A 25,861-nucleotide genomic window follows, 5' to 3' on the forward strand; every position below is an offset into this window, starting at 1 on the left:
ATTCAACTTTTCGGAAATATTATTTCATTATTGTGTTCCTAATTAGGGTATTTATCGTCTGTAATATAAAGCATGAGGAAATTCGCATATTTAAGAAAGAGTAAATTCTTGATAGCAACAGACGGGAGCTTCGCCGATTTCTAATAAAATAAATTAAAATCACGACCTTTATGCAGCTGTGCGGTGTAAAGACAGCGGCTAAAAATAAGGCAATGCGGGGGAAATATCGCCGATCGATATACTCTTCGACATTGAATTGCGAATTACCTCTATGAAGAAGTAGTATTTTGCTATTTTTCGGAAATAGTAAAATATTATTTCGTATTACTATATAAGACGTAGTTTTAAGATTAAACTGTTATTATTATAAATGTAATATTGTAAAAGGTAAAGGCAACAGACAGGTTTTACGTCGTAAAATCACAAATGTTTATGTGAAGGTCGATGGATAATGATTACAGGGCCTATTATTATGTCAATAGGTACCTAGTAAGTAGTTGTAAATGCATGTAATTTAAACGCTAATCAAATCGTGTGTTTACTCCTGGCATAAGACTAAAACCGCGAGTTTATGCCGGAGATAGCTATTTAAATGCTCTAAATAAATTCATATAAAATCCATAGAATTAGATAGACGATATTTTATAACGTCAATATATCCATCCACGTGCACGGAATATATTATCTCTTGATACTTGGTCCTTCTGACAATCCAGTAAATTCTTATTAAATAAACAAGAGATATTACGCAGTACGAATTAACGGACATAGTAGAATCTTTGGTCACCCCTTCTCAAACTCTTTGGACCAATTAGAATAAGGGAGGCTGCTATAAAAGAGGGCGCATCCGAGAGATTTTTATCAGTCTACCGGATCCTCCCTCGGGAACAAGTCTCATCTCTACTAGCAGCCTCTCTTCAAACACTCTGGACCAGTTTCACCAGTTTTCGCCGCGCATCTCTTCGCTTCTTGAACGCCGAAGTACTCCCCGGGGAGAGTTTCACATCCCGTTTACCTACGGGTGGGAAACATCTCTCGCGTTCGCAGTCATCGGCCGTCACGTATTCCTGTCTGCCGCCTTCACCTACATTTGGCCTGTAAAATTATTTACTAGACGCTACATACAAGAAAATAAACGAGATTATTGACTTTTCAAAAGGAAACATCGTTATTATTAATAACCCCTCCACCGACTGAGCTAGGAAAATACATCAACGAAGTGCGCAGTGGCGTATCGTTGAGGGGGTGTTGTTACTACCTATCATAATATTACAAATTTACACAATACACAATAATATTTTTTCAGCATTAAGTGAGATACTTATTTTGTTGTGTACTTATTTCCAGTTTTTAACTGGAAACTTTTAATCATAAACACAATGCATTCAAAGCGTTGCCATAGCGATTTCATATTTTAAATTTGATATAAATCATCGATGAAAATAGTTGTTCGCAACAATAATAATAATGTCGACACAAATAGATGTAGTAGGTATGTATATAATATTTTTTTTCACTTAATTAAATATATCTGATAATGAGTTCCATTCGTTATAAAGTACATTTTCCAAAAAGTATGCTAATTTGCCGCACTTCTCAACGATTCGAAAAAAGGTTTCTGTGTGTAAATTCAGTAGGTAATAAAAACATATTTTTCCAGATTAAACTATTTTTCAATTCAACTCCATTTCCTAATTAACACGTTTCAATTGAATGATGTTAATTGAAGGTGTTCAAAATTTATGAAACGTTGTAAAATAAGAAACTGCAAGGTAACTTGTCGACTATTGGTTCCAAATATAAAAATCGCTACCATTCTTGACTGTGGTTCGTAGCTAAATTTTAAACAATAATTTTAACGAAATACTATATTTTATATCTAGTTCCGTGCAAGATACGTAAAAAATGTTTTCCATCCGATGCGGTAAACAATAAAAAATCACGAATATTATTATATTAAAATATTTTAGATGTTTGTTAACAGTTTTTATACAACTATAGATCAGTTTCGCTAAATATTTTGGGACATACTCAGCTAAAAAGACGTGACGTTTAGAAAAATAATCCTCGTTTATTCAAAGACAATAATTTTTCTGTGTATCTTTTATAGTATAGTAAAAATATGAAAACACTTACCCTCTTTGTTGATATCCCATAAGATGACCTTGCAATTGAGTCTTGCTAGTCGCATGGCCAATAACCGACCAAGTCCGCCTCCCCCACCTGTCACTACGGCCACTCCATCCTTAAGTTCTTTTTCCGGGTGGCCAAATATTGTCCAAAATATTGCTTGGAGTATATAACCAATACTGCATATTATAAATATTATGATGTCTATCACAGATTTTATTAAAGATACACCGTCCGCAAGATGGCCCATGGAGCCGACGGCCGAGCCATTCTTGACGCCATTTTGTGATGCTGCAACGACCACCATTTTGATTTAGTTGTAATTAATACTATTAAATTTAAATAATTATTTAAAATATGCAAATAGAATTTATTATTATGCACTTTATTTTATACACGAAGAGTTGTTGTGTTAATATTTAGTATTGTTTTCAATGTAAATTATTTGTTTATAGTATTTTTTTTAACAATAGTATATTAGCGTAGTGAAAATCACAAGTAAGTAAGGTTACACGATTTCATCAAACTACTAACACGGTCGCAATGCGTCACTGATGGGCATTATCGCATGCCATACATATAGTAATTTCATTTCACTTTTCGCCGGTTCCGTACACTTAGTTGCACGCAATTGTTACAATGTCACAACCGGGGCTTCGGTGTCGATGTCGACCGATCGAGTTGTTTTATTTGTTTTTTTTTCAATCCGCGCCGTTTGTGCGACGAACGAAATAATGTAGGGCGAAGGCCTACCACAAGCAACTTTAAACAGGTTGTATCGGCGGTTCGGTATTCACGGTGTTCGCGTACGAAATTGCAAAGTTATTAAGGATAGACACGTTTATGTAGGTAGATACTTGTAGAAATTAAATATTTCATCGTCTCTCGATTGCATTCCTGTGTTTCATTAGTCCGCACACTCTCTTGGGTAAAAGACTTTGGATATCAGATCTGAAAAAGATAAAAACGAGATGTAAGACATATTGTATGGTTACCTCGACCAATATCCTAATTAATATAATATGTACTTGAATCGAATCAAATCCAATAGATGACGCAAATACATAGCTAATCTGTAAAAACCCCTAGTTACTTATATAATATATAAATACAGCTCCAATCCATAGAGGTTTATAAGCTCCATTTTTTATGGATACTAATTTATCTTCATTTTTACCATTTCCGTTACTAATATATTAACAATAATATTGTCAAGTTATTGATAACAAAGCGTAATATTATCCCATGAAATGCGATTATCTTCAAACACGTTTTGAGCTTACAGTTCCAACATTACGTGTATTGTTTAAATTCATATGAAACTCCATACAAATAACACATGCAAGCAGTAACCAAATTGGGACATTAGATATAAAAATAACCAGATTTGCCCATTCGCTGCTGAGTCGATAATGATTTTTTAATTGTCCCCTTTAAAATGCACGTTAATTACATGGTCATTACGCGCCGTGTGCGTCTTCCGCGTCCAAAGTATTAAAATAACTTTAAAGGTACTCTAGGTTGGATAACATTATATAGATAACATTTAGGTATAGTATCTACTGTAGGTATATCGTTTTAACAACTTTGTAGTCAATAATTGACCAGATTGTTCTGACGTTTAAATAATAAGAAGAATTCTATGAATGCTTAACAAGTTATGGAGGTTAAAGGTGTAAATGAAAATCGTCACGATTCACCGATCTAAACATACTTTCCTCAACACTACGTTAAATATATACAAGGTTGAAGAACAATGCAAAATTGTGCAAATTGTAGGTATGGAAAATCTCCACGCAAAGATTTGAGATACAATCAATAGTTCATGTTATGAAACGGCAAACATTTGATTAGTGGCATTAGTATCATTCTCTTCGCGACTGCTAGAGAGCGCATTACCTACTTGAAAACGTTAGAATTTTAATTTAATCAATTAATTTAAAGTAAGTCATGCCATTCTTTCAGTAAATATCGATTTACTTAAACTATTTAGTTAAAAAAATAATTTGTTTAATGTAAATATTAATACATTATTAGGTAATACAAACAAAATGTTGGCGTAATTAGTAATTGAAATCTAGCTTGTTGATTGAAGCTAACAAACGTTTGCATGATAGAAAATTGTGACCAAGAATACCGTTTAGTATATATTCTATTAGATTTGCCTAGAGCTATTTTTTAATTATTGGCTATAAAAATAATAATCGGTCTACCCCAGAACCTTGAGTAAAATACGTCAGGTTATTAGTTTCATGGTTGTGATAATAACACATATATTATATCTTACATAAATTATCCATTACCAGCACCCACAGTGGTCGAGTAGTGGTATATCCACTTCTTGCCAACTTTCATTGATAAAAATATGCTAGGTAGAGTACAAAAATAAGAAAAATTGCTAGATTTTCCTATAATTAAAGATGTCTAGAAACTAGCAGTTTTTAAAAAATAAGTCATAATTTTAAACATTGTTTTACGACAACAAAATGAAGAATGAGAATTAATCATTTTACAATAATAAATATCTAAGCCATACGAGCAAACATTAATCAGGTACAATATTTGATTATCAGTTTATTGTATTTTATTTATTTAATTTATCAGTAAAATATTTTATGTTACAAGAGGCCGGCATGTTGATTTTCATACATAATATTATTTTTATGATATTTTAAAGCTGTTTGCGTTGTCTAAAGACGTCCGATTTAACGCAATACGCTAGATGCGTATTTTCATAAATGATAGATATGGCAATAAAAATCCTAATTTCGCAATGCCGATCCACATCTTCTAAAGCCGTGACTTACGAGATCACGCATTGTGGACGTTTCCATGTTGCTTTATTATTTTGTGTTTGCATCCAGATCATGGTATACTACGAGTAGGTTGAACAAATGTAGAAAAGCTCTTCGGGAGGCGGTCTTGGTTCATACTGGATTGTTGAACGAATAATTACGATGTTGATTTTCTCAGAATGATAAAGATTTTAATTAAAGTTTCTAAAAATATACGCAAATAAATATTTTTATCGATGATACAAAAACTCAGTCACTTGATGACAAGTCGTCAATTTGTTTTAAATCAGCAGCTGAATTTAAAAAAAAATAATGTAAAGAATTAAACCATTAATACGTTACAATTAGGTAGGTATCATTATTTTAATAATACATGTTATTTCGCTATAGTTGAGCACTAATTAAGCTGAGTTCAGTATGTTGGGTTTATATCTTTTTTGTTCTTCTAGTTGAATTTAATAACTAATGACGTACACCATTTTGTAAAACGTGTAACTAAAAGATCAAAATTCTGAGGATCTAGGTACATGGCAAAAAAAGTAATTTGGCAAGCTATTAAAATGTAAACACAAAATAGAATCATTAAAAGGTGAATTTTAGAACCACTTAAATTCATTTAAAATATATAAGCATGATTACAAAAAATATCATTAGACACACTAAAAAGTATACCTAACTAGCAGTTGCGACTTGCGTGCGGTGACTTTTGCTGGTAGGCATTTTGTTGAAAAACAAATACGCATGTGTCCACTCTATACTACGAGTATAATACTATACTTTGAGTTTGTAACTGAAATACTGACTGACTAATGAAAGTGTTACTTACACTTAATTTTTTTCTTACCGCCCAATTGCACAGAAATTGTCACGCAATATTATCAATATTATTATACCACTTCATTGGCTATTTATGGGGTCGCATCCACAGCATCTATGGACCGCACGTCATTACTAAGTACGTCCTTTTTTCGAAAATGATTTTTTCACAATACTTGTAATATAATATTTTCAAAATAAAACTCAAACCTAAACATACCTCGTAATACGTATTACATATCATGTTATATTATCAATGTATTCTGATAAGATTCAAATGTACCTATGTATATTTGTAGATAATATAAAAGTAATCTTTCTGTAATAATTTAAACATTACAGATAAAATTATGTACTTATTAGATATTTTTTTCGTTTGCTCTACAATCTGGTCGAAGATCTTGTCCGTGACACGGAGAGGTTGTTTTTATCAAATTTTATTTGCAAGAAATGAATATAAGCCATTTGCTCAACCTATTGGGTCTATGCTCAGGATCAAAAATATACAGTGAAAAATAACATGTTATTGCGCAAATGGTACGTATAAATAATCGTATATCAGTATAAAAGTCAAATTAGACTGGCAGATTCTCACGCAAATCTTTTGCCACGATCGTCCCTCCGATCGTCTGTACGAATCTCCCCCGATAAAAAATTTACTTTGGATTGTTGGCTGGAGTTGTGGTCCAAAGAGAATAATTCCTACCCTTTGCTCACGATTCAATCAAATATTGGTGACAGTTGAATCGATTGTCGTACGTTCTTGGTAATCATCGACGAAACTATCACCAGTCATCAATTGAATTATTTGCGAAAAATAGGAATTATTCTATTTTGCTCACGACTCTAGGTAACGTTTCAAAATGATATTTCACGATTCAGAATATGCTAAGGGCGATCGGCTTGAGAGTCTGCCGGTGTAATTTGAGCATAAGTTATGCGCTAACTGAGACGCTTTTATATAGAGTGATAAACTGTGTTCCAAATTTGAACAGCGGCCGATAGGCCATCCTCTCACGCAGAAACTAAAATCCGATAAACTGGTTGCTGATGGAATTCATTAACTGGCATGGGAATATTCTGGCAACCTGTAATTATACAGGCAGGAGTATTTCTCAACTTACATCTGCCACATATTTAAAATTAAAAATCGGTTCGCTCATCTTTAAATTTTGACGTTTTGATTTATTATTGCTTGTGTATTTCAGTTCAGTGCTACGAATTTTGGTAAGATAATATGATTTTTCATCAAATCTACTGATATTGGTACCACTATTTAATGGATGACTGGTAACTGAGAGATTGGGAGACTAGCATGTCGCGTCTACTCGGTTTCAATTGCGGGCGATTTGGAACTGAAAGATTCCAGTCTTGCCGTCAGCGAGCTGCCATTAAAATACATTAGCTAGATACTGGAGTTTCAGTCTCGTCTTTTTTGAGTATTCACGTGAGAGGATGGCCTTAGTTAGGGGGTCTAGGACGATTTGGCACCGCGAACTGGCCTCCGCCGATTGGCCTCCGGTAATTGGCCGCCGGTACAATCAGACGCCGGCCCAATTGGACGCCGACCCAATTCGACGCCGACCCAATTGGCCTCCGGGAGGATTGGACGCCGCACAGTTGAATTAAATGCGCAAAGGAATAGACGTACGTTACGATTTGTTGGAGTAAATAAGCAAGTCAGTTTAATATGCTTCTATCTTCTCAGTAGCCGTACCTTATACATTTCGCGCTTGACACATTTTTAATATAGATTGAGAATAATTATTATGCCTTTTGATGTTTATTAAAAGAAAATAATTATTCCCTCGTTAAAACTTAAAGATGTGCATAATCAATTAATTTATTGTCTATACATGGGTACTTATTTATATTTACAACAAATATTAAAAATAATGTTAGATGTTAGAATGAAAATTACATTATATTTCAGCGTTTTATCGACTTAATATTATAATAAAGCTTAAACATGTATATTATTATGCATAAATGCGTACAGCACCTATCTTGCTGCTGTTAAAATATTGCACTTATTGCAACAATAAAAACCAACTTCGTGTAATTGTTACAATAAGTGCTAATATTTTGATACAAACCTACCCGAAGTTTGATACTATTTATCACTTTAGTGTTCGATAAATATAAAATAGACCCACTGGAGTCATTTCGGGAGTGTATAAATCGAATTGAAAACGTGTAAAAATCAACAAAGTTGTATTTACCCTCGATTTTCGTGAATTTTCCAGTAAATACTGGAGTTAAAACAGGAATCGATAATATTATATTATTATACTTTTTGGTATTATGTAAAATATAGTCAGAGATATTATAATATAGTTAACCTAATAACGGTATTTTTTGCTGTACGTACACGTGTCGTCGACACTGTTTTTCGACATCTTCATTTTATAGCATAGTGTCATTCAACTTTTCTATTAATTGAAATAATATTATATCATGATATTCATGATACTCGTGAAACCAGTATTAATAAAAGTAGATTGACAATTAAACTAGTACATATACTATTATACTTATACCAGTACACAATTACAATATACAAGTATACTATAACTAAGTAGATATGTCTATTAATAATTATTATGAAACTTTTAAACCTTGAATGCAAATTGTTACAAATATTTCATTTAATATATTGTAATCTTCGGGCAGTAGGTAGTTGTTTATAATGATATATCATATCGTCACTGTTCTGGCAGAAGACACTAATTCGAAAAAATGATATATTGAGTTAGTACCAAAATGTTCCTTATTTTAAACTTTACCGTCTGGAAACCTTCTTAATAAATAAACAGTCTTTATTTTAAAGTCATCCTTTTTACGATTACTTAATAAACTCACATGATAGACCATTATTTCAAACATTTTAACAACTAGCACTTATTGCAACAATAAAAACCAACTTCGTCTAATTGTTACAATGAGTGCTAATATTTTGAAACAAACCTACCCTAAGTTTGATAATATTTATCACTTTATCACTTTAGCGGTCGATAAGTATAGAATAGACCCACAGATTGAATTGAGCACTGACACTTGCAGATACATATTGTACATCTTGTTTAAAATCCACGTTTGTTCTCAACTCCAAGTTACTCATAAAATAACTATCGATGTGTCAAAAATGGTACAATTGTCGAGTGCAACATTTTAATACGTTACATTTACAGACAATTCAGAATAAATATTCAAATCCCGTGCGTATTTAATAAGTTTGAATGTTTAAAAAAATATTAATTTCATCACTAATTACTACGTAAATATAATCCAAATATACTGCACTGATAATAGAGTGAACCAGTAATTTTCAAACATGTTTGTCTTCCTATGTTAGTTTAATATCATAATATGTTACATTCCGCCGAAGTTATACCTACTTCTTTTGGCGCGTTTGGGAAAACAGATAAGAGTATATTTTTGGCGGGTGACGAAGTTGCGCGCGCCGATGCAACACATAATTTATTATGATTATATTCATTTCGGTCTCAGGGGTACATGCGCATGCGCATAGTGTCATTTAGTTAGTCGTTCAATGCAACCAAGTAAACAACACGTGTTGTAAAGATAACCAATATTGTGTTATAATAAATATATATGTTTATAAACAAAACTAAAATTTATAAAAAAAAAATTCTACACTGTTAATTATTTATATTCATAAAACTTTATTTATATTGGCGTGTATATTTATTTTTCATTGTAAAGATTGTGTATCAAGATTTGAGGCTATATTTATGTAAGTATTATTTATGAGTAAAATTGTATCAATAGTATAATCAATAAATAAATACATTTTGTGAATGAATAGTTGATAAATAATTCAAAAAATAATTATATTAAAATTAGATTTTTTATTAATTCATCATGGGCACTTCTGAATCGATTATAACCGCTGTATGGCAAAGATGAGTTTTGGTTCAATACAATAATTAAATTACAATGATTATCATGCGCTATATGAGACACAGATGAATCGCGTACGGTTTCATCAATCTAACCCACTGTAATATTAATAGACTCAGGTAACGGCTTATTTTGTTTTGTTATGCCAAAGAAGTATAACTTCTAACTATAAGTACACACACCGATTTTTTTTTAAATCGATATCAATTTCAGTTGACCTCATATCTCATTATAAATAACGTATTGAGATGAAAGCTCCAGTGATAGATAGGTACTAATGAAAATGTCAATATGGTTTAGTGGAGAATTATCAGGTTGAAAATAATAACGTGAAGAGTATCAAAGAAATTTTATTTATTCAATGAAAGTAATAGGTTCAAAACAGTGTGAATTAAATGATAAAAAAATAAATAAATGATATATGTATCTGACTAACTGTTCTGAAGATAAAGTGAGCAGATGGTAATGAATTGATTATTCTAGCATGATGCTGAGAACTTGCAGCGAAAGTGTTTTAAAAAAAGGTCAATTGGCTTACATACACGCGACCGTGAAAGTTCGTGTTCACAATAATTATATTACAGCCGAGCCATACTTGAGTGAATTTTTCGTCGAGTTTGACTTGAAAAGTGATATTGAAACACAGTTACATTATAATTTATTTAAAAATAGTAATATATAATATTCATGCATTGATAGATTAATGTACTAATATTGTATGTCCAGGTTTTTAGAAAATCGATTGTAAAAATATTCTTAAATGACTTTTCGTAATATTGTTAATCCCCTAACTGGACGTATTAGTGGATACTTATATAGGTACTGATTGGCTATATAATATTAGTTTTCAAGAGTGAGTTTTTTAGTCGATAGCTATTTCGGTTGTCACACCATTATCAAAGTATTATTATTATTGTGGTTGAGATCGGTCAATGCTTGGTTGATAAAACAGGTGAATGCCGTTCAACTGAGTACCTGAGACAGCGAATAAGCATATAAATCTAAAGAGGTAAAATGCAGTCGCTGTTTAGAGTACTCTTGGGGACTGGAGGAGATCTTTTATGGCTACTAATAGGCCATCCATGGACTGAAACCGTATGCGGTTTCGAACCGTGTGCTATACTAAGCTTATCTTTTCTGTTCATGGAAATATATTTCCACAAAGTATATTATAAGCATCTGATCTTTTATACCATACACTTACATTAACAAAGTTAGTGAAAATATATTTTCATGAACAAAACTCATAAGTTTAGTATGGCACACCGATCTAAACCGCATACGGTTTCAGTCCATGGATGGCCTCTAAGGTAGTGCTTTCCAAACTCATGGGTCACGGACCCCTGGGGAGCCGCAAGATTTCTGCGGGGGAGGGGAGGTAGGGCGAAACATTTCAGCAGAACTGTAAGTATTTGTTAATATTTTTTACAATTATTTATACATTTAAATGTGTCAGATAAAAACACACTATGCAAAACTTTTTATTAAAATATTTATATTGACCAAAATAAAACTATCAAAAGAAAAGTTGAATGCATGGGGACAATATTAAAAGTCAATTAATATTTTGGTTAAAATAAGGCGCAATTCAGCTCCATTAATCTACTGATATTACAAATTGAGCATGTTATTTAGTAGTTATTGTCAGGTATTAGTATGACTCAGAACTTTATGACGATTTGCTTTTCTTTCGGAATATTTTTCGGCACACGGGGGCCGGGGATTTTTTTTCTAGATTTTCGGGGTCGTTCTATGAAAAAGTTTGGGAACCAAATGATATAAATAGTTTTAGTATATAATAAAATTATGCAATTGTCAAATTAAAAATAAATAGTATTTTACAGTCATCAAATGCAAATCGCTCTTTCTGCGGATTCATTGTAACTTAAAAATGTAAAAATAACAAAATTGACTTAATTTTTTAATCATTTAGTATTTTTATCCTGCAAAAGTAGATATGAATTCATTTTTGACTAATCAGTGATTAATATAGTAGAAAATTTACCTCTAAAATATTATAGTGTTATTTTTAATTTGTCATGTAATTAACAACGTTGTAGTAAAACATGCTGTTATGTAATTATCACATTATAAGAGATACGTTGTGAATGAAACAACGTATTATAAAATACAAAATAAGCGTTTTTTAAAAATTAAGTTTACCAAACGTCTAGAAAAAATAGTACTACTTTTAAAGTTATCGTAATATTACATTAAATTTTACTGTTTCAAAAATAAATTATGCAAATAACAGGTCAACAAGACGAAGATTCAAATATGAGAATGTTTCAAGGATATTATGTGGTTTTCATTATCATAAAAGCATACCTAATATTGCCAGCCTCTAAAAGTAAAATACTATTTAAATGCAAATAATGTATTTCCCATAATAAATACACAATTTCAATAAATTTGCACTCATCCTATATTATTTTGTTTCAATCAATGATATTGTGTTTGGATACATTGGGTTGAGAAAAAAGTTAAATAATAATGTTCGTAAAAAGACTACTAAAATATGTTCCGCACTGAAGCAGGGAAGGAAACTCATATTTAAATTTTAATTCATTGTTATAACATGTAACTAATTCATAAATGAAAATGTTGAACTCGTTCTAAATTCAAAATAAAAAAACTAAACGGGTATCGGTACTTCATTATTAAGGCGATTAATATTTATCCTAAAAAAATAATATGATTGCACATGAAAACCGGTTTATGTTAATTAAAATTAACAGCTCTAAATAATATGCCAGCACATTATAGTTCTCATTGACAATGTTTTGAAAATAAATAACTAATTGTTATTACAAATAGGTATATAGGACCTATATTACAAAAACAACTACATCGATTGCGAAAGAGTTTGCGTCTTTGTTGCACGATCGCATTAATAGAACACGCACGTTGAATCCCTCGATACGAAATAGCGAATTGTACAAAAGTAGAACGTACGAAAGTCGAGGTCCACATGCAATTGTTATACCCGGAAAGTCGAAATTGGTTTAAATATATTAAATTATCTAAAAAAAATAATATTTATGGTTCATTGATTATGTATTTAGATCTCGAAAAAAGTAAGTACTTATGTAAAGATGACAATGAGGCTTTTTATGATTTTTTTTAAGTTTCTATCCATAATGTAACGAAATAATATAAATAACAATAATATTTTAAATATGTACATAAAATAATAAAATAAATAATTGCTTCCTTTTAAATAATTGTAACATAAGTAACATCTCACAAGTGTTTTCAAAATTATGTATGTTCAATAATTAGAATGTTACATTCATAAATCTTGTGAATTATTCGTTGAATAAAAAAATAGTAGCTCAATTTGGTAAGCGCTTCAGTGAATATTAAAAACCATTAGTTAAAATTTGTCGCTATTTAGTATGACTCCTTTATCATAGTAGTATATGTGCGTGGGCGCGATACCCGAGAGATGCAGGTTCGATTCTTGCGGGGTGTCTTACTTTTATCGAAAAGATTTTTTCTATTGCTTATATTTTCTCTTCAGTGTTTTCAAAATTATGTATGTTCACTTATAATATAATTATTGTATTATGACTACTCGCATGATAATCATATGAAAACTAATCCCCAAATCCCTGGATTCTAAGACTAGTAAATTGAGCGGCATCAGAATTCCGGTATTTAAAACCCTAGTGTTGTACTACTACAATAGCTGAATAGAAAATGTATGTATACGCTCTGTTTCAAAATCAAGACATATTTTCAGACCTCATTGCATTGTGTATTTAGTTAGAAAATGTTGAAACGTTGAAGAGATTATTGTGAAGACACTTTTTCTCTTGTCTTAGTGTACCAACATATTATTTAATTTGCTTCCTGGGAAAAATGATGACATTTTTTTTATTAATTAAAAAAATATTGCTCAAATATTTTCATTTACCCGCTTGTGCAATGAATGAATGCGTCTTACAAAATAATATTAAATTTGACAAAAAGTTGTGCCACAGTAATTCAACTAACGGACCTTGGGAACAATACAAACAGCGCAAAACGGTTAATAATGTGTAGTGTTGAAATGTTTTCAGACTTCTGATCAATATGCGTAATTATTAATAATGCACTATGTGCAGTGCTTCTCAACCATTTACACACACTGAATAATTCTTGCTACCGCTCTATTTGCTACCACCTTTTCAAAATTTGTATGTATTTAATTAACGTTGTAGGTTTCTTCATGTAAAAAATAACCTGGTGCAAATAGTTTTTAATAAAGTATTTACAATTATATTATATATAAAAACATAATATGTGAATCTTGCATGTCTACATGTATGCCCGTGGATATCACAAGTATGTTATATATAAATAACAGATTGATACTAAAATGCTTTTTAAAGGTCTTAAAAGGTTTTTTATTCGGCCACCATGGAGCTCGATTTTTTATAAATAAAACGATTTAAATTTAAACACATTTTTATTTTGTATAACAATCAATGTTTTTTAAAATAAATTAAAACTATGAACATAATAATAAACGTAGTCGTCAATTAGTATGTACTAATAATACAGGATCCTTGAATAAATTCATATTTTAAACCGTTTTTTTTTTAACATTAAGTTGATCTTTGGCTTGATTTTTTTAAATGTTTTATCTATACGTAGGTATTGATTAATTTAAATTATCTCAAATTGCAGGCTTCATATTATAAATGCTTCAGGTAGGCGGTGCATTCACATTATACATACATAAATAAATTGTATTTGCCAGGTTAAAACTGTTGGTATATTTTGTCCTGTTATTTTTTTCTCAAAATAAATTTAAATGTGTAAAAGTACCCACCCATTTATAAAATGTTTTATTATATTTTGCAGTATTGAGAAATAACCGATATAATCGTATTATTTCTGATATATTTATGTTCAATACATTTGAAAATATTTAATTGATTTTTTAAGTAGGTATTACATTAGTTTCCTAGATGCTATAGTGCATTTTTCATGCCATAACATGTTTAATAATGAGTATGTAGATGTACCTATGATAACTATTCTTTGTTTATTGTGTCACTTATATCAGGCATACGTATATGGTAAAAATGCAGGAAAAAATGTGCATTGATTAGATTAAATTATTTGGATTGTTATGTTATAAGTAGTTAACAAAGGGCTTTTACAAATATCTTGAGATGAATCAATGAGTGCATGAATTGAATGAATTTAGAAACTAAGTCAATGGTAATTACTAATTAAAGCAGAAGAAGATAATTGTAAACAGCATAATATTATTTACCTGTGCACCTAACTGTTAATGTGTTTATATGTGTGTAAATTCTACAAATTACTATCTTTTCTAACACAAAAATATACAGTTGTAATTTTTTTTTAAATAATAATTGAATACAAGGCTATTTATTAACCATTGCACATTGACATACTATGTATCTCTACTACTATACCGATGAAAGTTAACGACAAAAAGTCACAATGAAATTAATACATAAAAGGTTAAAAGTGACATTGTATATTTTTTGCGTCCCCTAATACCTGAATATCAGGCATTTATATTTGAAAATAGTATTATAATATGCATGTCTTTAAGTCTAGACAAGACAAACTTACCCGTTTAAAAATAACTGCAGATTATTTAAAACTAGATCAATAATAAATAATTGAACTACTTTTGTTTGTTTACGAGGTTGAATGTTCATAAGTCCTTTCCAAAAATAATTCCGATTTGTGAATTTGCACAGATTTGAATGAAATATTTGAAACGCGGAACGTTTTATTATTAACTTTATATTCATTGACTGCTTTCCGGGAAACTTCAGAAAAATAGTATAAACGGAAAGAAAACAAAGCCGAACTTTTCACCGGCTGGATTGTTCGTTTATCGTAGACACACTTGGTTATTCCAGCGGAGCGCGCAGCCGCGGCAACAGATCGAAACCGACTGACATGCGCGATGCTAAAACCTTCTCTCGCCGGCCAAACACCGTTTTTTTACCGTCAACTTTTCGGCTCGCAACGACGATAACGTATCAAAAATACTGGTTGAAATGCAACAGTCCGATCAAATAACCGTTCGTACTATGCGTACTTGTAAGGTGATTGCGAAAGGTTCTATTAATTTTATAAATTACTGCTTTTAAGCCGGCTCATCTTGGCCGGAGACAACCTTTGCGCGCGCGCCGTACCTAGCTAGTACTTGTCAATATGGGTGAAAATGTTGGGTGTATTTTTACAACGAAGGCCGAGTATCTACTTACTTACATATAGTCAATACATTTTATCGCAGTAACCTCAATTTATGATTACTTTGGGCTGAATTCTGCAAAACGGCAACGTACGCCGGTATATATTTTTAATCATGTTATGTGTTATATTATTATTATAATATGACAGGTAGATAACGTAATAAATAATTTAATATGCTTTCCTCGAGGAAAAGATTACTATATTATTTGAAAGAAGAAAATCCCAATAATGATGACGTCTTCTATCATCGAAAATTTCGTATTTTCTTTCGTTTCAGTCAATATTATTATTATTTACATTACGTTACGTTATTCTCAGCGCTCGAAATGAAAAATTTTACGAACTGGAGCACTCAATAATTTTACGAAAATATTAACATAAGTACATAGATTATACATAATAAGTGTGTATTTTATAAAAAAATGTGTTACATGACCTATCTAACTCAGACTGTCAAATTAATTTAGACGGAGCGATAAATTTGGGTTTTTTATGAACCGGAACGGCACTCCGGTGCGCTCTGGTTCATTTCGAGCCCTGGTTATTCCTTATTTAAAGAATATACAATGCATAACATACACGATTAATAACGTAGCAATCATTATTGAACAGAGTATTATATATACCTATAATTTGAAACAACCTTAGAAACATAGCTATGCTACTTATTTTGATGAAATATTTCCATATAGGTATTCAAGAAATATTGTATGTTAAGCTCTAAACCACGAGAGTCAAGTTTTCATATACTCAATAAAAATAGTAATATACTTATTGCGGTTTTTCAAAACCAAGATTTATTGTATTATTTTATGATCATGCAATTTAAAAATATTTTTTATGAATGTACTTTTATAAAGGTACTCATTTCTGCTAACTATACAAAAGCACCGAAAGCTATAAAACTAATAAATATTAAGTATACTATGTAAATATGCATACGTAGAATACTTTATACACAAGAGCTAGCAGAATAGTACAACATTTTTGTAAATACATGGACATAGAATCGCAATAAGCACCCATATTGCAATGTATGTAAAGTTAATTATTTAACCACATTCATCTGTATTTATCTGTTAAAAAAAAAACCGAACGTGTATAAGAATACCCAGATGTTATTTACATTCTTCTGGTGCTTGTCTACGAGTACCGAAGTCAATGTCTAATATAAATAAGGATGATATGTGTGCGAAAACAGCTAATTTCTGTGCATTTAAATGTATTCTGGTTTATTTTATGTCATATAAAATAATACGTTTTTGTGATTCTCAACATGAGTTCCGCGAGTCGTAAGGTGCGTACACGGAAATTCTGAAATGCGACCGAAAAAGCTACAACGAAATCTTTTAGATCGGTAGATGTGTAACTAAATGTTAGCGATAAATACCAGGTACCTACTCTTTTTTTCATGTTCTGTTTTGTCACCGTTCTGTTTCTTCATGTTCTGTTATATCATGTTCTGTTTATTCATGGAACCCTTTTGAGTTTACTAATTAAGGGTGTCACTTTGCTTAGGTGTATTTTATTACGTATAGTTATAATGTGTTTTTATGTATTGTAATATATGAAGCGTCTAGTTTCAAAAGCCCCTAAAACGACTTTTGACAGTTCTGAGAAAAATGAGAAAAAGTCATATCTATTGAATGCGTGAACTTTATGTATTTATTATTTGATTTATACACTATAAAGAGTATAATATTTAGTATCCTTTACTCATTTTTTGCATATTTTACTGAGAGAATATATTATTAAAAATCAAATGATTTTCATTTTAGGGGACTTTGAAACTCAACTACCGTTTTAGGGGTTTTTGAAATTAACATGTATGATTTTAGGGGGTATTGCATGGAGGGGCGCATGAGGAAATTGCAAAAGGCGTCCTGTGGCTAAATTTCTTGTAGAAAAAATAAATATATTTTGTACAAATTAGGGGGATTGTAATTTTAAGGGGATTTGAAATTCACACGAAAACTGTTTTAGGGGGTTTTGAAATTAAGCCTAATTTTTGATAATAAATATTGAGGGTTTAGGCCTTTTTTGAAACTATAACTTTGTCCAACATATAGTGGACAAAAACATATCTCTAAATATATATCTAATCTATGAAAACCGTTTTAGGGGCTTTTGAAACTAGGCGCTTCATATGTCATCTAGAAAGAGAGGGGTTCCCTGATATTTTACAAAATGTTGCAATTCTTCCAACAAACAAAAAAAATTAACAATCAATGCTCTAAGCAATCGATTTGAACTTAAGTTATGCGCATACAATATCATAAAACAAGTTTAATAAAGATGACATTTGATGTCTTTTACATTCAGTGAATGTTATTTTCCATACGTAAAAATAATATAACGGCATTGCCGAGATTCTGCTATCCTATATAGATTTTTTAATCCCAGGATTTCGGGATTAGTATTTTCGATCCAGAAGCAGGTCCAGGAACCTGGGATTAGCAACAAGTAACAACCTACAATATAGCAAATTAATGCATATACAATTTAATGTATAAGCCATCGTCACGGACCAAGGTTTTGAAGCAGGGTATTTTATGATAGTCAGACCGTAAAACCTAAGTATAATAAAACTAGCCGACTGCACTCAATATTGAATGCGCGTTACATTTACGCGAAAAACTTTAATGCATATTATTATATATCACAAACGTAACTATTCAAAAGAACACATTATTTAACACGTGTTTAAGTTTATCCCGTATTTTTACACACTCGACATCCATAGTCTATTATACCACATGCAGTAGGGTAAGCCAGCTCCCATTAATGTTGTGTTCCCTGTTTAATACAAATACTGAAAAAATAGTTGATTCCGTAATCCCGAGATAGCAATGTTTGATTCAAGACTTTTATTGGAAAATCTTAAAACAACCTTTAAACATCTGATGAGAAAAAAATGCTAATTAAAAATCTATATTGAATAATCCCAAAATATATTAAATTTGATAATATTTTTCTAAACCTAATAAATAATAACAACTCACATTTTAATAAACGTATTTAGAAACACAAGAGTACTTTCAAAATAATTACGTTTTGAAGAAATTGCACTGGACCGCAGGCTCCCAGGCTTGCAAATTCTAATCGAGATTGCATGGTAAGAGTTATATGGCCGCGCGGCGTCGTGGGTCCCAGGTTCGAATCCTGGGTCTACCAAGTACGCATATTATTTTTCAATTTGTTTATGAGCTAGAGTATGGCCCTAATAGGTTGAGCAAGTGGCTGACATCCATTTCTCGTAAAAAACAAAAATCTGTTAATACAAACCTTCACTCTATGAAGGCCCATAATATGATCCTATTAGGATCGGACATGGTCGAAAAAAATATTATAAGCTTAGTATACGTGGGATATAATAAATAATTTATTATAAAAATATAATTTTATACCGATGCGGTATTAAATGAAATTCTATGCTCACCGCGAAGAAAATCTATCCATGACCCAAGGAAGGTGTTTTGTTATACTATTCACGATCAAGGTTGTTTAGGAAACAACGAATTAAAATTCAATCAACGCATTCAATCCTCATAAATATTTCTCACAAATAATATGATAATTTGTTTATACTTGTTATAATATATCGCTTAGCATACGTATATATATATGAAATAATGATGCATGCATAATTAAATATTAATAATTATGCAATTAAATCATCGTTTAACTTCAATAATTGCATTTGACGATATGATATTATATGTAAACCTGTAGGTATATTGGAAATTGTTTGATGTAAGTATATTTATTTATTTAAAAAAAAACATATTGAGTACATAATAAATTACTAATTCAAGACGTTCAGAACATGATATTTAAAATGAAACCAATTGAATATAAAAAAACCCAAAAATAATATTAAATATAGCAAAAAAATATCAATAAACAGAATATATAGCGCATCAATAACAATGTCTACGTCTCGAAGAACCGCACAGTCCTCGATATTGGTGGATCATAAGCCTGCAACCAGGAAATAGTTTTCATCTAATCCTGGCTGCTACCAAGCATATTGACATATGAATTCAAATTTTACAGAATATCAGGATTGGAAACTATACCGCGTGAGATCAAAGAAAAATGCTTTAACAGCATAAGTGACTTACGAGAGCTTATTGAATTTCTTAACCTCTAGCATGATTAGTAAGCTTAGGGAATCGGAGGCCCGAGGCATTGACTGGTTTTGAGATCCCCCGATAATATATATGTATATATATATATATATATAAATCCCAACTAACTTCCATATAAAATTTTTGTTTCAGATGACAGTGATGACAAATTGTGGTAAATTTTTTTTGTACAGAATCTCTTTGAGTGGTTATAAACCTTTTTAGTTAGTTAGTTACAGGGATTTTGTTTTGCTCTGGATAATATCTTATACCCAATTTGTAAGAAATACGCATCCTTTTAAGATTTTGGTATAATCGAATGTTGGTGCGACTGGTTTTAACTGTTTTGAGGTTCCCCTTTATATATTCTGACAAATAGATTATGTCAAAGAAATTCGCCGCTGTCTAGCTGTGTGTAGGCTATACATATTTCAAATTATATAATGTATTTTAGGAGAAACTGTCTGGATATATCCCACAATTTCCTAATGCAGTGTTTCCCAAAGTGTGGTACGCGTACCCCGTGGGGTATTGGAAGAGTTTGGTGGGGATACCCGCTGCACCGGGCTTTGGCTGCACCTGGTGCAACAAGTATTAATACATCAATACAACATCCATGCTAGAAGGTTTATCGCATGCGGAATAAGAGCAATAATTATTGTTGGAATTAGCTTCAGACGGATTATTGAAAAATAAATATAAGGAGTGTACTTTAACACCATTCTGGTTGCAAATGCAACATGTGAATCCAGTTTTAACAGAGAAAGTCCTGAAATACATCTTTCCTTTTCCAACTTTATATCTATGTGAAGTTGCTTTTTCAGCATTTGTAGACATTAAATAAAAAAAAGAACAGGCTTTTGGATATGGAACCGCCAATTTATGATCATCTGTCTCAACATAAACAATTTCATCCTTCTCATTGATTATAATGAATGTTATTTATAATATAACTTTTATTTGTGTTTTATTATGGACGAATTTTATTTTTCGTTCATTATTATTTTGTTTATGTACTAAAAAAAGAAAAAAATATATATTTTGATTGTTATTAAAGTATATGCATTTTTTTTGACTAGGGGTACTCAGGGTTAAGAAAATTAGAGAAGGGGTACACGGATGTCGAATGTTTGGGAAATAGGGCCTAATGGAACTAGTCCATGATGATGCCAAGTGCAGTTCTCGTGGTGAAGTGCGTAAGATACTGGCCTTTCATCTGGGAGCTCCAAGTTCGATTCCGAACAAACCGACAAGTTTAACGTGGGGCTCCGCTGCGTAGCTGCCGCGTTGCCGAGGAGCCTCACGTTAAACTTGTCGGTCTTTACTGATTTACTGATTCTGTGTTCTATATTCAAAAAATCCGACGTCTACTTATTAATAGATTATATTTTATGATTATTAGCCTGAAAAATGAATACTTTTTTATGTTTAATAGAAGTGTTTTTAATCTACACAAAAAACAACTACCTACTCTCAATATCTAATAAAATCATCTAGAAATCTATTTTTATTATTGCAGAGATTCATGTCAGAATGTACCTATACATTAAATCTGGAACGTTATTTTATAATAAACCGCAACATTACTAGTATCGTTCGTCACCGTCTAAACGGTTTTTGCTTCCAATAAATTCCAATGATCGGTTTCTTCTATTTTATATCAGATTTAAAATTACATTGACATAGAAAGTCTGCCAGCCTGATATTTACATGTAACAGAAAGTCACTAAAACACGGTATTTTATTAAAATAAATGCAAAATAATACTAACTGATCTATGTATACGGTAATAATATTAAATTACACTATAATCAGTGACGCTCACTAATTTTACATCATCATCTTCAGTCGTGATCGAATCATCGCAGGTTAAAGACATCCCCTACCTTCTTCCACTCTTCTCAGTCCCTAGTTCCTTGCTGCCGTGTACATCAGCCGAATTTGGTGAGTTTGGCAATCCAGCAGGTTTTCAGGCAACACTTTGGTACTTTAGTACCATTTTATTACTGCATTAGTCCAGCGGTTGTCCATTCACTGGGTGATCCGGCCAATTGCCATTTCATAATATCATAATATACTCTCGTATTTGTACATAATAATAAATTTATAGGAATTATATTTTTGTAGCATTGTAGAAACTGAGCGCCACAGACATCTGACTGCAGATGAAGTATTACTTTAATAATTACGTTTTTTAACCTTCACTTTCTTTTATTCTTTTTTAACACTACAACCGGCCATGGTACCGAATGACAGTAGTGGAGTAAAACAGTAGTGTAGTTAGATATACTTAAGTGAAACAAATACAAACACCCAGACTTTGAGAAAATCACATAAGTAAATATATTGTGACCTTACTGGGAATCGAACCTGGGATCCCTTATGAAAACCAACGCCATATGCACTGGACTACGAGGGCCTACTGTAAGACTGTTGTATTAATTACGGATTATAAAATAAAAAAAAATCCTCATATTATGAAACATATTTTACTGTCGTGCAAAAACGTCGATTATTTAAAATTAAAAAAAAATACTATCCAATCTATCAAATGAATATACTAATTCACAATTATTTTTTTGTAGTTTTGTAAATGAATTGTCTTCAATATCGTTGCAACGTTTATAATAGTCGTTTGAATAAGCTTTTGGTTCTGTTCGTATATTTAGTTGGTTGGCTAAGGTATGTATTTGCAGTCCCTCTAATGCCATTTGTCTATGTTTCAAGGAACATGTTAAATAATTAAATTAAATTCAAACAAAAGGCTACATACCCTTTGATCCAAGTATACACACGGTTCAAAACGTACTTATTTTTCAACAATGTCGATTAGAGGTTGAATTCGACATCCAAAGTCCTTAGACAAAGATTGATTATTAATAAAAAAAAAACAATTGTATTATGTATACAGTTGTATTTTTCATAAAACATTAATTATCGGGCATTAGGTTCGGATTATTTTTCCTGTAATCTTTCTATTTCTATATCTCGCAATATTTATTTTTGACGGTTTTACTTATCTTACAATTAGTGCGTATCGCATGATGTATGTGTCCCTGATTACATATTAATTGTATGACTATGCTTAAATTATTATCGATGTATATTATTTTATTTTTTAAAATGTAGACTTTTATCTTTCGTTTTCTTATAGTTTATATATTTCAGATTTAATTTCTTGCCTTTAATTTTTCATTACACAAATACTACCCACTCATTGATTTAGAAGAGCGCTGACGAGTGGGTATTAAAAGTGGCCAATAGTTAAAATTTGTCGCAATTAGTATGTCACTGCGTAGCATAAAAGTAATGCGCGGATGGGGCGTAAACCCGGGAGATGCAGGGTTCGATTCCCTGCCGGGGTGGCTTACTTTTTTCGAAAAAGATTTCTTCCATTGGTTATAATATTTTTTCTCGGAAAGTGTTTTTCAAAATTATGTATGTTCAATAATTAGAATGGTAAATTCTTAAATCTTGTGAATTATTCGTTGAATTAAAGAAATAGTTAATTACTTTGTATATATTTGTCAGTCAATACCGAAAGTCAACGCCATTTTTAAGCTTTTCTTCCCATTTTTCCCCGTTGAAGCTAGTTTTTTTCCCCAAATTATTTCCTTCATCCATCTGAATTTTCTTTCTAATGTTTCCCTTACCGTTAACTTTTTATCTAGACAGTTTCAATGCAATTTTTTTTCGCTTTTCTTGCCACTCAAAGGTGATGGGTGCTGTCTAGGAGTTGGAAAAAATTATCTACGGTTTTTTAAATAATTAAAGACCGAAGTAAGTTTTTCAATAATATTATATATCCGAAGGAAATCGCGGTCAAATAAAAGATTCCACTCTAGAATAAAACCAAACAGCCAATTTCTATACTGTACGTAAACTTGTTATTGTTATTTGAAATAAGTGTAAATAAATATAACATTTTGTTAAGCTATATGAAAATACGCATTTTTATTTGAACAGCGCATTGAATAATTGAAAAAAAGTAAATAAAGTTCCTCCTCTTATGTGTCCCAAGAGATCCGCATATTGAGTATGTACTTACATATATCACACAATATACCTATTGAACTTTGAATGCCATTCAAGCAAAATTATCAAACGAAAAATATGTAAGTTTTTCGACGGCTATCAGCTATCATACTATATTATTATATTATAAAGAAAATAAAAAAAAAACTGCTTAAGAAATAATAATGTAAGTTCAATGAGTTCATATTAATATTGTAACCACTAAGTAAAAAGTTTATTTTTGTGTTAAAAAGTCCTATATAGATAGACATAGAATGTACCTAAAGAGTTTGTGTATTTGTATTATCTATTTAAAAACAATGTAATCCTTACACGGAAAATACTCTTACTTTAAATTCATTAATTAATTTATGTAGGTTACAATTAAAAATGAATTTATAAATAAGTATTAAGGAATTAATAATATCATAAGACCATGGTCATAATATTATGTCAAGCGTGACACTGCTAATTATTTCAATATATAAAAAAATGTTTCTTTTGTACTGTTGAAATAAATATTTCTCAATAATGTGTTGTTCTGGAAAAAAATTAATGAGAAAAATACAAGGTTATATTATAGTACATCTTACTTTTTTTTACATATTATTTATTAAACAAAGAAGTCTTTAAAAAAGGTTTTCTAAACAAAACAAATGTGATTGTATTACAATTCATATTACATATTATAAAAAACCTACTTTTGATATTGGATATTTAAAAAATATAGGTATTAATCAATTAAACATAAAATATATTTATAAAAAAATACCTTTGACGTTAATACTACGTACTCACTCACCCCATAATTCATTGTTGCAATATGTTACAATTATATTAACACATAAAATATTATAATTATTACTATATTAACCCACTATTCTCTTGATATCATAAAAACGGCAAATTTACTCAACTCGTGTGTTAAATATGGGAAAACAATATACTTATAATGAAGTCGTTCTTAGTGCAACAACCAATAAAAACAATTTATGGAAAAACAAATTATGATCACTGAAAAAGTTGTCAAACTATTTTTTTTTGTATTTCCTGTTTTTTTATGTTGCACCGCATGTTTAAGCAAACGCCCAATCTTCTAAGCACCACTAAAATTAAAATATAATTAATGAGAGAGCCCCCCGGTTTAATAAAACTTTTAATATTACATCGTAGATATTATAAACCTTCGATGATAACATGCCTTATATTACTCGTTATTTAGAATTTAAATCAAGATACGAGGGTGGGTCAATAATTCCTTAGAAAAAAGCATTAAAACAGTTTTTTTTTTTTTTTTTTATTTCTCAACATAATCTCCTTGGAGCTCAATACACTTGGTTAGACGTTTCTCAATTTTTTTTAAACCGTCAGAAAAATAAGTTTTCGGAAGGTCCTCAAAATAAGCATTTGTCCGATCGATGACTTCTTCATTTGAAAAAAAAACGTTGTCCACTTAGCCATTTTTTTAAGTTTGGGAAAAGGAAAAAGTCACTGGGGGCTAAATCTGGCGAATACGGTGGGTGGTCGACCAATTCGAACTTCAATTCTTCAATTTTAGCCATTGATCGTAAACATGTGTGAACACGGGCATTGTCCTGATGAAAGAGGATTTTTTTCCTGTTTAAATGAGGCCGTTTTTCTTCAATTTTGTTTTTTAGCTGGTCCAATAAAGATGCATAATAATCCCCTGTTATTGTTTTTCCTTTTTCCAAATAGTCAACGAAAATAATTTCACGTGCATCCCAAAATACAGTAGCCATAACCTTACCAGCTGATTTCACGGTTTTCGCCTTCTTTGGACATGGTTTGCCTTCGCAA

At 31.0% G+C, this 25,861-nt stretch overlaps 1 protein-coding gene across 1 annotated transcript in view; it reads right to left on the reverse strand.

The window, feature by feature from the left end:
• Positions 1–15,778, reverse strand: part of LOC147068030 (estradiol 17-beta-dehydrogenase 11-like) — a 110,973-nt gene extending 95,195 nt beyond the window's left edge. Inside the window, exons 1-2 of the mRNA XM_085952178.1 lie at positions 15,264–15,778; positions 2,137–3,081 (exon numbers count right to left, since the gene is read on the reverse strand). Coding sequence (XP_085808304.1) covers positions 2,137–2,437 — 301 coding nt within the window. The 5' untranslated portion in view covers positions 2,438–3,081; positions 15,264–15,778. The remainder of the gene's footprint in view (positions 1–2,136; positions 3,082–15,263) is intronic.
• Between the last annotated feature and the right edge of the window lie 10,083 nt (positions 15,779–25,861).

The sequence above is a fragment of the Rhyacophila brunnea genome, unplaced genomic scaffold (assembly GCF_057557595.1).
Source record: "Rhyacophila brunnea isolate RB1 unplaced genomic scaffold, BYU_Rbru_1.0 scaffold_3, whole genome shotgun sequence".
Lineage (NCBI taxonomy): Eukaryota > Metazoa > Arthropoda > Insecta > Trichoptera > Rhyacophilidae > Rhyacophila > Rhyacophila brunnea.